At 40.5% G+C, this 17,937-nt stretch overlaps 1 protein-coding gene across 20 annotated transcripts in view; it reads right to left on the minus strand.

Moving 5' to 3' along the window:
• FOXP1 (forkhead box P1) overlaps positions 1–17,937 on the minus strand; it is a 575,925-nt gene that overhangs the window by 150,908 nt on the left and 407,080 nt on the right. For 3 of the 20 annotated variants that reach the window (XM_058563055.1, XM_058562917.1, XM_058562925.1), the window contains exon 1: positions 15,375–15,781. The exons of 13 other annotated variants lie outside the window; for them this stretch is intronic. In XM_058563055.1, the coding sequence (XP_058419038.1) occupies positions 15,375–15,560 (186 nt within the window). In that variant the 5' untranslated portion in view covers positions 15,561–15,781. Of the gene's footprint in view, positions 1–15,374; positions 15,783–17,937 lie in introns of those variants that run through there. 4 more of the 20 variants (XM_058562907.1, XM_058563033.1, XM_058563024.1 and 1 more) reach the window with 4 other exon arrangements.

A 17,937-nucleotide genomic window follows, 5' to 3' on the forward strand; every position in this document is an offset into this window, starting at 1 on the left:
AGGGAGAGACATGTTCAAGAAAGCCTGCCTGGAAGAGCCTCGAGAAAAGAGGCTGTCTGAGAGGGGCATCTGGAAGCCAAGACGCCTGGGAGAGTTGCCTGAGACTCCAGCCTGCTGTCTCCGAGGAGGATTCACCATCACTGGACTCCGGGTTTCCTTGTCTCCTTGGAGACGCTCAGTACATGCGTAGGTGTAAAAGTGGGCAGAGTGAAGATTTCATTTATATCATATAAGAAAAATAGTCCTCTTTGCAAGGTGCCTGCAGGAGCAAAAGCCTCTCCTCCTACTATGTATGTCCCTTTAGCTATTTCACATGAAGGTTTTAGGGCTTTTCAATGTAGGAAAAGGAACTTTTATGTATTTTAAGTGCTACCGTCAGAGTAAAAGACTGATCAGCAAAGGTCTGACTGCTGCTTAGAAAGGCAAACAGAGGAACTGCGGATGACAGTGAAAAGACAGTGCCCCGAAAGATAGGGTGGGGGAGAGGAGAAAGGTTATGTACATTTAATACTAGAAGAGAGCAAGCAAAGAAAAACAAAGTAACAACAACTCCACATAGTCACAAATCTTTGTTAAAGCCATTTACTATGTTTCACCAAATATTTGGAGAACAAGTACTCAATTTTTAAATAACCAAGTCTCAGAGAATCTATATAGCCAATTCCTCATTTCAGCAAAGGAGATGATATTAAGTGTTTTTTTAAATATACACACACAAAAAACTATTCTTATATGAGCATGTTCTCATAAATGTACGAGAGCAAAACCCAAGTCTTCAACAAACGTTTATTAAGCTGGCTCTGTACAATGAATATGTATTTCAAAATTAGCTACTGGAATCCTTACAATTATTTGCTGGTTTGAAAAAAAAGGCATTTATGTGTATAACATCTTTCTCAGACCCAGCATGGGGTACATGAACTTCCATAATCACATAACGAACTCCAGCTCCCTCAGAGCATTTCCTCTAGAGCCCCACTACAGAAAATCAGAGATAGAAGCACAGGAAGAAAAGGTTTAGGAATTTGTATGAACACAAGGGAAATTTTAGTCAAACTACTGAAGGAAGAAGAACACATAATGAAGATGTGCACATTGCTTTCCAAATTTCATGCTGAAAATGAATGCAAACAGATATTTGGCATGGAGGGACAACACTAGTGCAATAACTTCAAATATTTGGGATGGAGAGACAACACTAGTGCAAAGAATTATCCATCATGATATGAATTGTTATGAATTATTTCACAATAATTCTCAGGCCTTACCATGAGCACAGGAACAAAGTTGGAGCAAAGTGCTACACCCTCCCCCACAAAATCAACTTAGGTCTCAGCAAGAGTTTTAAAACTTAATGTAATAGAACTTATAAAGTGCTGTGAAATCAACCACTAAACAGTGTTTACTCTTCTGATTTCCATGATAAATAAATCAATGTAATCTAGATTTTAAATTGCCACCAAAAAAGGAAAGAAATAAATCCTTAGTGTACAAGACTATGTATTTGATCATTAGAATACAAATCTTTGGTATCTACCATTTGTAGAAAGTCAAAAATGGTTTTTGTCATGTTCATTGTTGGTCAGTGGAAAATCTGGAATGACTGATGGGATTCCCTATGGAAATTGCACCAGAGACCTGTCCACTGTGTTTCCCCTACATGCTTACTGATAAGCATTTTTACCTATTACAGGCATTAAAACTAGATTAATGTCTTTCATCTCAGACTCTACTGCCCGAACCTGAGAGATTTTTCCCAATACAACTAAGGAGTGAGGATGGACTTTTCTTATTTTCATAACAGTATCTCAATTAGAATTGGAGAAAGGTCCCTTAAGATATCCTGTTTGAAGATAAAATTAGATCCTTTGGATATAGAAAAATAAAGTGTGTGGACATTGTATGTGTATGAGAGAGAGAGAAGGTTAGTAGTACAGAGAGAAAGACACAGCGGGAGAAAGGACATGAATAAATGAAAGAATTTCTCTTTTAAGAAGCAAGGATCACGCTGGCCCCATGGCTTAGCGGTTAAGTGCGTGTGCTCCGCTACTGGCGGCCCGGGTTCGGATCCCGGGCGCACACCGATGCACTGCTTCTCTGGCCATGCTGAGGCCGCGTCCCACATACAGCAACTGGAAGGATGTGCAACTATGACATACAACTATCTACTGGGGCTTTGGGGGGGGAGAGGAGGAGGATTGGCAATAGATGTTAGCTCAGAGCCGGTCTTCCTCAGCAAAAAGAGGAGGCTTAGCATGGATGTTAGCTCAGGGCTGATCTTCCTTACAAAAAAAAAAAAAAAGAAGCAAGGATCAACTCTGACTCAAGTTCCAGACCAACTGCTAATGTAAATAACTTAAAAGGTCCTGTCCCATCTCTGGAGACCTTTTACTCTTGGTGGCGGTTCCTGGGCTGGGTTGAGTCAACACTTCCTTTACAAGAGATGTGACAATTGCCTGGCACTGGATAACTTGGTGCTGTATTTGAGTGCTAGGCTCAGGTTACAGTAAAGACGCAGTTCAAGGATGTCACAGAATGGAGGTGACTGATAAAACCAGGCACTTAGAGCCCAGTCACACACACTCACATTTATTTTCCTTCAACAAGCTAACACAAATGTCTCAGAGCTAACAGAGGAAAGTGGTGGGAGTGCTTCTGTCTGTGGAGTGGCTAGCCTCCCTCTCTGACTTGGCCGCCATCTACGCCCGATCTGCACAAGGGTTGGAGCCGCCTTAGGGTCACTAGTCAGGGAGATAAGTGCTTGGTTGCTAGTTTGGCAGGCCATGCTTTTGGGCTGATTGGGGACCTGGACGTTTTTGACATAGCTTCCATCCTATTGGTTCAAGATCACTTCATTCTCATCAGCGCTTTCACATCCCTAGTAAATAAGTACCATCTGTTATTTACAAATTATGTTTTACATAAGCATGTTTACAACTTCCGAGCTATTTACATCTCAAGTTCATAGCAGGTGCTTATATTTTAGGGCCTAGGTAGTCCTATGTTTAGCATAGGTAGCCGATGTTCAAAAACATTTTACCGTATTTTAAGAAACATCAATAAGTTTACATAAAATATGGTTTGAGTAAGCATGCACACATACACAGGGCAAGCTGGTAGAAGGAGAAAACCTTCATACAATTTTTTATATAACATATTTGGTGATGAGGCCTGAGATTAGCACTGATACATGGAGGTCTTCAAAAAATATGACTAACGGCAATGTTTTAAGTCACAAGTCAGCAACAAACTATAGCCCAAATCCTGTCCATCACTATTTTTGTTCAGCCCATGGTTTTTACTTATTTAAATAGTTGGGAAAATAATAAAAAGAAGAATATTTTGTGACATGTGAAAATTATATGGAATTCAAATTTCATTGTCCACAAATAAAGTTTTATTGGAACGTAGTCATGCTCATTCGCTTACGTCAAGTCCATGGCTGCTTTTGCGCCACAAAGCAGAGTTAAGTACTTGTGACAGAGACCGTATGGTCCACGAAGTCTAAAATATTTCCTATCTGGTCCCTTACAGGAAAAGTTTGCCAACCCGTGTCTTACGTTGCTTTGTGTATTCTGAGATTCCCCTGGACATAATTTTATATAAACAAAGCTTGCAATCAGTTTCCGAAAATAATTTTAGAATTTAGCTAAGATGCAAGGACATTACTAATTAGCTCTTCTTAAAGTTTGCTCAAACTCATTTTCGATTTTCTGAAAAGGAACTGGGACATGAAAACAAAATACATCCACGTGCTCCTCTATCTGAAACTATTTAAAACTAGTTGCAAACTTGGAGTATGTGTTTCTTCCCACGGATAATTTACAGCAGTTCAGAGTGAAGCTCCTCAATTGGGTGTGAGGTCCTGAACACCCTCCGAATAAAGGCAGCATGTGCTGTTGGCCAGTTGAGAAGAGCTGGTTATTTCCTGTCTGCCCTGAGAAGCTGTCCCACTTCCAGCTTCAAAGGCTGCTCTGAGTCAGCCACCCTTCCTCTAATTTCTTTTCCTAGACTCTCCCCACCCCTCAAGATCAAACCTGTTTCTCAGATAATTTCACAGGCTAGTCAACAGTCACTGTGCATATGGCGGTGGGAGGAAAAGCCAGCAATAAAAAGCAGCATGGAAAGCTTAGCAGGAAAGAAGTTATGTTCTCCCCTTTATTTTCCAACCTCAACATATACCTCGAGTCCCTCTATAGAGCCTTTGTCCACCTAAACTAATTTGCTCTCTTGGTGCAACTCCTGCAGCTGACTACCATCTTAACACAAGGGCCCATCATTTAACAGAATCTGACAATTGCTCTGTAGCAAGACCTGGGACTAAGCATGCAGGGAACATGCATCACCTCCTTGCTTTAGACACAGTAATCACTCCAGTGTAGGATGGAAAGAAGGTTTGTGGGTGACTCAAAAAAAGAAATGACAGTGGCTGAGAGGACTAGATGCATTCATACAGAATCAACAACATCCCAAGGCAGGGAGTTCTCCAACAAGAATACAAAAAGAAAAAAATCATGATATTTACAAATGGAGCACTTCGTTATCACAGGAAAATGGAAAGTGAGCTAATCTCATAGAGGGATTCTAGTGATTGTGACTCTAGTGATTAACTGTCCAAGAAAAGATTCCAATTCTAGTGATTGTGTAAGTCTTAGACACACAAAGAAAGAAAGCACTATAGTAGACTATCAAGTCATGTTATTTGTGTCATAAATAAAAACCAAAAAAAAAAAAACACTTTCCCCATTAAAATTTTAATATACAGAGGGTAACAACCATCAAAAATCCATCAGAGGGGGGCTGGCCCAGTGGCGTAGCAGTTAAGTTCATGTGTTCTGCTTTGGCGGCCTGGGGTTCACAGGTTCGAATCCCAGGCGTGGCCCTACCCACCACTTGTCAAGCCATGCTGTGGCGGCGTCCCATATAAAGTAGAGGAAGATAAACACAGATGTTAGCCCAGGGCCAATCTTCCTCACCAAAAAGAGGAGGATTGGCAACGGATGTTAGCTCAGGGCTGATCTTCCTCAAAAAAAAAAAACAAAACATCAGAGGGCCTGTAACAGTCTCTTTGCAGCAGTCATTGCTTGGTCTATTCTATGATACTGCAGATAAGGTGTAGACTCTCAGCATGCATTGGTAGTCGATTCACTTGACTCGACCCTCAAAAGCAGATGGGGCAGAGAGCAAAGCCTTAGATCAAGCGGGATACTGGATTCGAATCAGTGACCTATAAGGTCACTATGTAGTGTCTATTATCCTCAGAGTTCTAACAGCTGGAGAAAGTACCCTATGCTTTTGAGGACATTCCATAACAGCTGATATTTAGAGAGAGCATGGATTTCTCAAAATGTTCTATAGTCTTTGCAAGTGAGTTTATGAGACCATCTCTAGAAAGACATGTTGAAAAACTGGAACACAGACAACCCTACTCCTACCACTCTCCAACATTATGTCTTCTAGTTAAAATCAAAAGGGACAGGAAATGGAAAAGTTCAAGATCCCTATTGTCACTGTCCTAACTGCAGCATGAGATATGGCCATGGGCAGTGCCATCCTCATGTGTGGGGTTGGGGAGAGATGAGGCCATGACACAGCATCCCACCACCACCTGTACCACTGCAACTTCTTTATCATCCTACATCAGCCTGAACCCTCCACCTTCTAGATCTACTTCCGATGTCAGATTTTGCAAATCCTTATTGATGTGATTTTATGCTCTTTAAGCCATTAAGCCACACATAGGGTGGTTATCACTGCTATGATGCTTAATAATTATATTCCTGACTTCAGTTTTACCTTAAAATTTAACAAATAATGCAAAGACATGAGCACACGTAGGTTGGGAGTTGCGTATGTATGCTTTTTTTTTTAACGTCGGCAATCAGAGTGTATTTTCTTAGGAGAAAAGATAACAAATAGCACTTTTTTTTTTTTAGAAAAACTGGGATGAAAGAGAACAGAAATGTGCAACTGTGCTCTTGTGCCATGCCATGATTCACCAGCATCAGTGCTGTGGGGCTCAAACACCATCCTATGCACTGACCACAGGCAACATGGACACGGAAATATCAGAAGGCTCTAGACAGGAAGTGGCATTCTGCTACAAGTCCCACCCCCAAAGCAAACATAGGAAGCAGAAGGGGGTCAGCAAACTCTACATTCATTTGCAATTATGAACAATCTTTTTAATTTAAGTATCCACCTAGAGGATACTTCCTGCCAAAGAAGGTAAAGGTTAGGAATTTTCATGAGACAACAAGAAAAAGGATATCTATGATCCTCTTGCAAAAGTTTAATGGCTATAAACAGTCAGGAAGTCTGTTATAAGAGGGAAAAAAAACCCCACCATCATACTCCTACTCCGTACACCTATTAACATAGGGCCCTATAACCACCTTGTTGAGGAACTAGTGGGCTGCTCCTTGCTGGAGCCAGTGCCAGACGCTGAATCCCCAGCACTGAGTCTCTGGCACTTGAGTTGTCTTTGGAGGGATTCCATTCCAGCACTGCCCAAGCCTGAGCCTGCCTAGTTCATGAGAGTTGACAAGACCACAGCCTGGGGCGCTAATACTGCAGGCAACATCGGCATTGAGATGAAGAAAAAACAGAAGTCAAGTTTATTAAAAAATGTCTAAAATGTTAAGTTGGATGCTGCATCAAACCCATTTCCCCTTGTAAAGGAAGGATCAGATTGTGTCCAGAAATAAATAAATAAATTGGCCCAGTTCTTCTCCAAGTTCCCAACGTAGAAGATACGGGGGTTAAGCGCAAAGATAAATGAATCAAAGGGATCTATTAACTCACTGCATTAACCCGCTGTTTTCTGCAAATGCCTTTTATGAGGGTGCAGCTCAGCAACTCTCATTATGAATAATCCAGATTCGTTATCTTTTCGTACCCCGGAATGAGACTTGCTAATTTTGAAGCCTGCAGAAGAATCTGGGTAGAATCATGCTCAAAATAAAGGAGAATTTTCTGTGATTTTACTAGTAACACTGAACTCGTTTCTGCTCTCACAATGATGGGGCTGTATTCCTTTTCTTCTTGTCCTGTAAGTCACACATGCTCGGGATCCCCTATGAGGCAATGAGCACCTATGAACGCTTTGCTTCACAAAATACTTCCTTCCCTCGCCCGAATTTTGCGCAAAAAAGCAAGAGTGAAAAAGCAATGCAGAGGCCACATTCCAGCAGAGATAAAAAAGAAAGAAACAGACATGGGAAGAGGAGAAAGTCCAAAGAAGGAGCAGAATCTGAAATGTGGCACTGCTCACTCTTGGCCACAGTTCGCCAGGATGGAGGGAAAAAACTCTAATATTCTCCAATAATTGACACTTCTGAAAGCAGTCACTGCAAATAGCAAAGATTACACCTGTATAATAATATAAGAAATGAACATCTAGAAACACAGGGGCCAATGTAAGATGACTCCTTTCATTTAGGACACTAAAATAAAAACAATGTACTCAGTTGTCTACTATGTGCCAGCCACTATGCCAGTTAGTTGCTTTATACTTATTATTTTATTTCTTGTTTCCAACATTTCTCAGCAAAGTAGGGGAAAGGTTTATGATGACTGATTTCAAGTGGAAAACGAAGAGATTATGATGTAGGTTGTGAGCTTCAGTGACTTGCCCAAGGTCACAAGTCCAGCCAGTGGCTGGGATGGAAAAACAAAAACAAACAAACATTGTCTCCTGAGAACCTGACAGCCGCATTCTACCAAGGTCACTGATTAGACCAAATATGGCCACGGGCAATTCTGGCAAATGGACATGCAGTCCTGCAGAGCCAAAAGTGCATGGATGAACGCGGGCGCCTTAGTCTTCAGGAGGAAGAGAAAGGCCTTTTCACGGTATCACGCCTTCCGACTTTATCGGCCTCTTTTCCCCACACACAAGACTTGCTCTTCTCAACCAAATCTTCCCCTTCCCAGGATGCTCAGAGCACGGCCTCCACTGCAATCCTGCTCTTCCTGCTCTCTGCCCACCTTTACAAGACATCCAAGTATCTTCCCCAGCTAAATGCTACCTTTCCCAGACAAATACTGAATGATCTCACTTAAATATGTGGAATCTACGAAAGTCCAATTCACAGAAGCAGAGAGTAGAATAGTGGTTGCCAGGGGCTGGGGGGCGGGGGGAACGAGGAAATGCTGGTGAAAAGGTACAAAAGTTCAGTCATGTGGGATGCGTAAGCTCCAGAGGTCCCTGTACGGCACGGTGACTATACTTAATAATCCTGTATTGTATGCTTGCCATTTTCTAAGAGGATCATCTTCAATTAAATCTTCCCACTACACACACCAAAGGCTAACTATGTAGAGGTGATGGTTAAGTTTATCTTGATTGTGGTGATCTTTTCCCAATGTATACAGAGATATAAAAACATCAAGTTGTACACCTTAAATATATACAATTTAAGTCAAGGATATCTCAATAAACTTGTTAAAAATAAAAAATTAATAAAAAGTAAAGAAAAACTTTTAAAAATTAAACAAATGAACTCTTATCTTTCCCTAAAAACTCTGTTCACAATCCAATTCCTTCAAGCAGCAGCATTCCCTGATGTCCCCAGCACCAAGGGACCAGTCCTGCTTCTAATCCCTGCAGTGCCCTGCGTTTCTATTGCCGTGATGGCAAACCCCATGCAGGCAGGCAGGCAAAAATGAACGAGCCCAGACATCTCTGCTCTCCCTCACATTGTGCTTCACCTCTTTACCTATTCCAGCTCATCCATCTTCTCTCGGGATATTGATGCTGGCACCATCATCCCTTGATTCTCATCCCTTCGTTAAACCCCAAGAGGGACAAGTCCCCTGTTCCTTGGCTCAGCTGGGCCAAGGTTGGAATTTTGCAAAAGGAGTTTTTCACAAAGCAAACAATGGAGAGGCTGAGCTCAGAGAGCACAGATTTCTTCTCACAATTTAACTGCAGTCTGGCCGGAGCTCTCGCACCTGGACACCTAATATCTTACGTTCCACCTTCTAAGTTAGACCTGCCTCTCTCCACCCACTTGGCATGGCTTTCAGGTCCAGCAGGATTTCTGGCCCCTGTTTCTTGAACCCACTGCAGGTTCTCATACTCTGCTATAACTGCATGCTTTTTTGGTGGGGGGAGGGGAGGATAATGTTAGATAACTGTCTTCTTTTTTTTTTAATTTGCTTTGAATGCTTCCCCCCGGTTTTATTGAGATATAATTAACACATATCATTGTAATAGTTATAGGTGTACAATATGATGATTTGAGAAATATATAAATATCAAATGATTACCACAATAAGTTTAGTTAACATCCGACAACTCATATAGCATTTTTTCTTCTTGTGATGAGAACTTTTAAGATCTAGTCTCTTAGCAACTTTCAAATATACGATACAGTATAGTTAACTTCAGCCCATCCTTAGAATTTATTTATCTTATAGCTGAAAGTTTGAAGCTTTTGACAACCTTCATCCATCCCTGCCTCTGACAATCACCAATCTGTTCTCTGTTTCTATGAGTATGATTGTTTTAGATTCCACATATAAGTGAGATCATACAGTATTTGTATTTCTTTCTTTGACTTATTTCACTTAGCGCAATACCACCAAGGTCCATCTATGTTGGCCCAAATGGCAGGATTTCCTTCTTTTTTATGGGTAAATAATATTCCCTTGCACATATATACCACATTTTCTTTAGCCACACATCCACTGATGGACACTTAGATTGTTTCCATGTCTTGGCTATTGTAAATAATGCTGCAGTGAACATGGGGGTGCAGATATCTTTTCGAGATAATAATTTCATTTCCTTGGGATATATACCCACAAGTGGAATTGTTGGATCATATGGTAATTTTATTTTTAATTTTTCAAGGAACCTCCATGCTGTTTTCCATAGTGGCTGCACCAATTTACATTCCCACCAATAGTGTACCAGGGTTCCCTTTTCTCCACATTCTCGCCAGCACTTGTTATTTCTTGTCTTTTTGGTAATAGCCATTCTAACAGGCGTGAGGCGATATCTCACTGTGGCTTTGATTTGTATTTCCAAATAATTGTATTCTTAAAACTGCTCTTTTCCCTGGTCAGTGGAAATGAGGAAGATAATAATAAAAGTTGCAATTTTTTGAGTGTTTATTGCTAGACAAGTACTAAACAGTACAGACATTATTTCATATATTTTTCACAATTCTTTGAGGTATTATTATAGCCAGTTAACAGATACAGAAATTCAGAAACAGAGAGGCCAAATTATAAGGATTATGTGAGCTATGCATAGCAAGTCCTTAGCACAGGGCCCGTATACGATAATTACTTATAAAATGAAACTATTACTACAATACATTGCTCCATACGTAAGAAAATACATTTTGTGGGAAGCGAAGATTCCTGTTTCCCAGTGATCTCAAACCATTACCTGTCCTCTGTGTAGAGACACTGAGAAAATCACAGCATCCTCTGTTTAGCCCACAGGAATCTAAGGCAGATGATGTTCCTTGTACAAAAAGCAAACCGAGGACAAGTGGGGTTATGTGATTTACCTGTGGTGACACAGATGACTTGCAACTGAGAGTCTTGGCTTCTTCCGCTGGCAAAGGCACGTGAGCAAAATATGGCTCTTTCTAACCCTCACCAAACCCTAACCAATGCCTTGCCTTGACTGTTAGAACAATACAGCAGGAACGGCCGCCAAGAGGCCAAATAGGTAGGTAAGGGGAGATGATGATACTGATGCTCATGCTGCTGATGAAGATGATGAGAATGATAGCTAACACTTACTGAATGCCAACTGCGTATCTGGCTTGGTTCTAAATTGCTTTACGTAAACAGGAAGTTTACATAGCACACCAAAGGTCATACAGCCTGGATTAGAATCCCTTCGCTTGTACTTCACGAAAGAGACAACCAACAACGGCCATTAATCTACAAATCCATGGATTTGGGATTTTCCCATTTACATAGAACTAGAACTACTTGCTTGACATGACAGATCTTTAAACAAAAATTTAGAAACATTTAGAAGAAAATATTCAGTTAATCCAATCCACAAAGGTAACTTTGTAGTGAACGTTTTGAAGATTTTATGCTTTATATAAATATAAATACATATATACATTACAAATAAAGAAAACAACAAAAGAAAAACAGATTCAACTGCTCTGGCCAAGGAATTAGAAACATTCTCTTGAAAAGGAGATTAAAAACAAAACTGTGTTCATCAGACGGACAGCTGTGTTCACAGAGTTGTGCTCATAGAGTGACAATGATCTTCGGAACTTCCAGTAACCACAGTTTAGCATAAGGTGGAACTTGAGTCTCCAGCCATGAAGAAATAAGAATCCTCTGGGAATTTGGGGGAATTACTGACCTTGGTAAAATCATGGCGATTCCAAAGAAACAGAAGTTTACTTTAAAAAACATTAACGTATTTCTACAGAAGCAGTATACATGGTGATTAAGTGCCCACCAGTCATTCAACTCCAGCACCACCACTTCCTAGCTGTGTGACCTTGGATAAGTTACTTAACCTCTCTGTGCCTCAGTTTCTTCATCTGTAAAAACAGCAGGAAATAACAGTTCCTACACCATAATTAATACATTACAGTGCATAGACTAGGGCTTGCTATCCAATAAGTGCCCCTTAAATGATTTAAAAAAGTGCTTTATAAATGATAACTGATTATGAAAGCAATAAGCTCATGGTAGAGATATGAAAAATGTATAAATGAATTAGGAAAATACAAAATGAAGTGTAATAGCATCACCTACATATGACACATTGTCAACATATAGGGGTATGCTTAAGAAAATTACTTTTCTTAAGCAAAACTGGAATCATATTATTTATGGTCTTTTGAAAATTACTTTTTAAAATTAAAAACACATGTTTTTCACTTCTCATTTCTATATGCAAGTTCCAACAAATAAACAGTATTGGAAACCAAACAACCTAAATACTACCACCCAACTCTAGAGATTTCTGGAAAGGCTTTCAACAAAAGACTTAAAACTGAAAATGGCACATGACTGATTTTTAAACTGTGTCATTTTTATACCACAGTAAAAGGGCCCCAGAAAAGCCAGAGCTGAAGAATCACATAGTAACATCTAGGGTTAACACAATGTTTCCATTCTTTTGCCCCCAAAGCAAGCAACTACAGAGAAACTTCTGACTTAACTTTGTACAGCCAATAAGCAGTGTCTGTTTCTTTGCAAAGAACAAACTAACTTGATTTTTGTGCAAGTTAAATTGCCAACATCATATTGAGTTAAAGTGAAACAAAACAAAAATCAAAATTTTCAGCACATGCTGTGTCTTTAAAAAAATACTTCCTAACTTTGACCCTAAACAGATTAAAATTAAGCATGATTACTCTTCACTGGCTCCTCTCTCCCACTACCGTCAACACCATCCACTAGCTATATTTTCCAGTCCAGTTTCTTCATGGTAAAACACTTTCTCATGAGTCTGCCTGTGGTCAGGGCTGAATAGGTCACAGGAAAATCGCTTCTCATGGCTGCTAGATCATACCCCTTCCAGGTCTAGCCTGACCATTAAGTACAGACACACCCGGAAATTGTAAACTATTTTAACAACAGGATATTTTCCCTCCTCAAAAGTGGAATAACCTTTGCAGCCTACCTATGTCCCAAGGGTGTTCTGAGTATTAAGGAACTAGCATTAGTCAGGCACTTTGATTTCCACAGACAAAGGGTTCTGTACAAGTACAAAGTATGATTATCCAACCCAACTGCCTTTTGGAGAGTCCCCCAAGATGACAATAGAGGGGGCAGAAAGGCTACTGCTTCCATCATTGTACCTCCCGGTTCCATACATGCAGGGTGATACTGGTGGACGCTGTGCTGTTTGAGCATCGGCTGCATTGTTCCCTTATATAGTCAATGAAGAGGGAATCCCTCTGTGTGCATATTTCCAGTTCACATTCCAAAACGGTATAGGCAACTAAACAGATTTTCAGCTCTGATTTATAGGGCTTGACACGACTGACCAGGCACTGTGCTAGGATCATGCCTAGCATTTTTTCAGGATGTACATAAATGAGGAAGTCCCTATAGAAAATCATGCTATAGTTACTTAAAAAATGTGCCCGTGTGTGCACATATGTCAGTGTGTGTCTGTGTATAAAGAATGTCTATACACAGTCATGCAAACCCCACCTGAGAATTAAAATAAAAATAAATTTTAGTTTGCTTGTTTTGAAATCTACCTAAATGTAGGTTTGAGCCTTTCCCTAAGTGTCTGGATAACAACTCTGAAGATCATTATATACATTACACATATATGGGATGTATTACATACACAGTATCTATATATATGGGATAGGAAAGTATTTTTGAGGGACACAGACGTATAAGTTTACTCTGCATTATTGTACCTGCCTGACATCTTTAAAGAGAGGAGCAAAAGTTGGCCTCTAATAAACTACGCTGTGCACTGGTCACAGACATTCTGGTATATTTTCCTTTGAGCTGTTTATATTTAGATCTAAAGTCAGAAAACAGCCTTTAACAAAACTGTGAGAGCTACTACTGATTTGTCTAACGGCATCACTGTTTAAAACACACTCATACACAAACACACACACATACCCCCCTACCCCTCATAAAAGTAGAGCTACTGAGGCAGGCATAACTAAGCAAAGCATTGAGAAAAGCCAAATTACTAAACTACTAATCCTGGGAAATCCTGTATCATAAAACCATACACCACAATAGATTAATTCTCAGTAAGAAAGCCTGGCAAATTCTCAGAAGGCAAAAAGGCTCCTGAGTCTTAAGGGTTAACTCACTTGTCTTTGAAAAAAAACTACACATATAATTTCCTTTTATCATAAAACAATGCATTTATTATTTTCTGTATATCTGCTAAAGGGCATGGCTTTCTGAGTGGAAAACAAAACAGAACTTGGTCACATGTTTATTTGCTTCAGCTACTCCCTTCCCCTTCTGATAAATAATCAAACATGCCATCCAGAAAAAACAAAACCAGCGAGCTGGGAAATTTGATGGTCATCAAATAGACTGAGATACCAAGAAAAGCAGCCCACTGTTCCCACACTGAGTTTTCGGCCCCCACACCTACACTAACATCTGAGTAAATACCTCAGTCACTCTTTCCATTTTCCCTGCAATTACTCCTACTGTTAAACAAATTGTCCTTAAGGCAGTCGCAAACCTAATTTTTTTTCTTGCAAAGTAGAACCAACTTCTGAACATTTAACAAGCCAGCAGAGCAATAGCAAGACACAGACACATACACCTATCTATTTTATTTATTTAAATGTTTCTTCCATTAGACGTTTGGACAACTACAGAGCATATTTCTTTCTCTACACTAATAGATGTTGTTTTAGAAACTGAAATATAAGGATATTTAGTCTGGGGACTAGCAAACAAGGTTCAGAGTAATAACAATTCCCTTAAGATCAAAAGAGCTAATTTTCCATTTCCTGTCTATTCCCTGACCAGTACATAGTTAAAAAAAATTAGCACCTGGCTCACCAATTACACTGAAGTTAGGGGTCAGGGGTGGGGGTAGGGGTGGAGGGAGGGGAGGGAGGCAAGAGGGACGACAACATCAGACAGGAAAAGGTGGAACCCTTTTAAAAAATGTCAAACCATGTGTTTAAAAACTCATTTCAATAGAAAGGACTGAGAGAGCAACCACATAGCTGTTCGACACAGAAGCAACCCCGTCCAAGGGCTTTCCCAGCCATACTAATTATCCACAATGAGAATTTTGAAAAGAGCCTTCCAACATCAAAGTTAACAACCATCTCGGAAAGTGAGGCGGGCTTTCTCTTTCCTCCCGCAGCCCACTCCGTTTAAACAATAGTCATATGAATGAGATAATGACCGTGCTGGTTTCAGCAGTCTGACTTTTATTGGCATGAAATTGGTACAAATGTTATCAAGACCGATTCACAAATGATGACGGTGGCATGATGCAAACATCAGAGGACAATTCTGCAGACGCAGAATTACAAAGGCACCATCCCAGCACCCTCTCACTACTTGTGATAACAGGAAAAAAAGAAGGCAACACAAAACAATGTCACAAATAAGCAGAGAGAGGCTCCAATCTACCTTCAAACCTATAAAACTGTCCTGACGACACTCAATACTCTTACTTAGCTGATAATATCCGAAGACACATTTGAAAGCAGGAGTGAATTAACAAGGAGTAGAAGGAACCGGTCCTTCAAATCTCTAAAAGAAACATGCCTTGGATGAGGGGGGGCGGGGGGGAAGCAGTAAACAAGTTGGATCATCTTATTCTGCCCTTCAGAGAAGGTCTGCGCAAGAGCGGATCCCTACTTTAAAAGTTTAACCCAGTGAAAACGTTCCTTTTTTCTCTGGACACTTACAGAGAAAATGAAGAGTTTGACGGAGTGAGCTCGCACTGTCTGCCTTTGGATTTCCGTCTTCTTGCTGTAGATGGGTTCTGGCTGTTTCTGTGAAGCGGGGGTTGCCGAGTGGTAAAAAAGATGTTTGAATAAACAGGAAGTGCTGTGCGGCTGAAGCACACTCGAGGAGAAAACACACTGGAACATTGCCCTTTGTAGGCAACCTCAGGGACGCTTGCCTCCACAGTAGCTGGCTGGGCTCTCGCTAAATGACAAAGAAACCACAAGAATTCCTCAAGTAATTCTTCACTTTCAAAGTTGCAAGATCCGTTGGAGCTTGCAGGTAATTTTCAAGGTTGCATTTAGCACTTAAAGAAATCTATTAATGCTACATGTATCTAAATCGCTCTAGGTCTGCAAGCAGCAACACAGCATCAGAAGTGTGCCCTGGCTAGACCAAGCCCTAGCCACAGCTCACTCACCCAGACAAATACACACCCACAGGGTTTTGGGAAACCTGCTCCAGATATTTTTGTGGTGACATTTACATAGGCAGGATGCTTTAAAAAAAAAAAAAAAAGAAAGAAAGAAGGAAAATTCAGATTCTGCAGACTTGAGAGGATTTTTTACACGTATTTTTAAAGAACACATCGTCCCACATTCCAGGGATGTGCCCTTGATCTTGCTCTTGCTGCTTTTCCTTCTCTGCAATCAACCCAACTACCTGTTTATCTCAAGATGCCGAGCTTGCCCACTTGAACACCCCTTAACCCGCCCCAAACTAATTATCAAAGTCCTGTCTTCCGTCACCCAAGTAACTTGACAGATACTGTAAAGAAAAGTAAACTGTTAAAGGCAGAACAAGTCAGCTTGAAAAATAGGATGAAGAGCTGAACAGCCATATTCAATAAAAAAAAGAAAAAGAGGGAGGGGGAGGAGGAAGAAAGGGATTCCTTCTGAAAACGTATTGCTGTTGTGGCAATGTTCTTCTGCCACGGAAGCAACTGATTTGTTATTTAGCGTGGAATGCTGGACTGTCTGTCATCCAGGTGCTAATACTCGGCTAAAATAACTCATTGGTAACTGTCAGTGGGATGTTTACATAGGCCCCAATCTTTTCTTCATAGAAGGAAATTTTTTACTGGAATTCATCTTCTTTTGATCTCACATTCAAAGCAACGGCAGCATGATAGACATTCAAGTCTGAAAGCAAATCCAGACGCTGAAGATAAACCGCCAGAATATGACAGGCAGAAGCATCTAAAGCTTATAAAAACGAAGAGAACAGCATGTCGCCTGAGTATTACAATAGCAGAAATCAAGAGACATATTAGGTGGAACTGATCAGCCACAAAAACAGTTCAAAAGGCAGATCACAGAAACAGAGGACTAGGCGAGGAGAAAAAAATGGGAAAGATCTGGTTTACTGCCTCATCTCCCTTCTGAGCCCCACAGTGCTTCCACGCCAGCCTCTCCACTTTTAGGAGGGGTGCAGTATCCAATTCAGATGTTCCTGTCTAACTCAGCTGGTCCAGTTACAAACGCTGCAAATGATTTCCTAACAATCCATTTTTAAGCGGCAGGGGAAAAGGGCAGACTCTTACCTTGCTCAGTGTCCAGCATGCTGCATTTTATCAGCATCCCCTGCATCTGCTCTGTAATGCAGTTTCAAAAGGCACATAGCCTGGGCACCATGCATGTGGGCGGTCAGGAAAACCATCCCTCAACAGAAGAGCTCTAAGTAGTTTGAGATGGGGCTAGAGAGCTCTAAGCAGCCCAGTTCCCCAACATGGCTAGCTACTGAATGAAAACAAATGCTTTGGCCCCAATCACACAGACAGATGCGTTCAGTCCTACAGATATAGAACTGCTCAACACCTCTGAAGCCAACTAGGGCAATACCATAAAGGAATTATTGCAGGAACTTTCTTAGAGGCACACAATTATTACTTTTAAAAATAAGCCTCTTATTCTGATTAAAGTCAGTGCCTATAATGAAAAAGTAATTCTCCCAACAATTTTGTACTTAGAGCTGTTTGTTAACAAACACTGAATGTGAACAGGCAGCATCGGGTTAAAGGCCAACAGAATCCCACATTATAATCTAGCCCGAGGTTACTCCTGATTGCGAACACCCTCTGGGACAGCAGAGCCACATCTTCTATGCAGCATCCCTGGATTTTTAAAATTAGCCCCTCCCCCATTTTTGCATAAACCAGCAGTGAAATGTGGATTTAAAAATGTACTAACTAATTTATAAAGCTGTAATCAGTTTAGGGTTTGCCTCATGCAAACAAGATTCCTGGGTAACTAAGGTACAAATGTAAAAAACAAATAAACCAAACAATCCAAATCCTACTGGATTATAAGACTATTTTTTAAAAGTTACCTTCTATCACGCCTATACAGCTATCCGATGTGCTAACATTGATCATTTATCTTTAAGCTGTACAGTTCCATGTATTAAAGTCACCACTATTCTTCTCCAGCCTTAAAAAAAGTTGCTTTTAATACTTACTCCCAAAATCTCCCAACTAAATATTCCATGATTCTGTAATTGCTACATTTACCCCAAACAGGGAGG

The sequence above is a fragment of the Diceros bicornis genome, chromosome 2 (assembly GCF_020826845.1).
Source record: "Diceros bicornis minor isolate mBicDic1 chromosome 2, mDicBic1.mat.cur, whole genome shotgun sequence".
Taxonomy (NCBI): domain Eukaryota; kingdom Metazoa; phylum Chordata; class Mammalia; order Perissodactyla; family Rhinocerotidae; genus Diceros; species Diceros bicornis.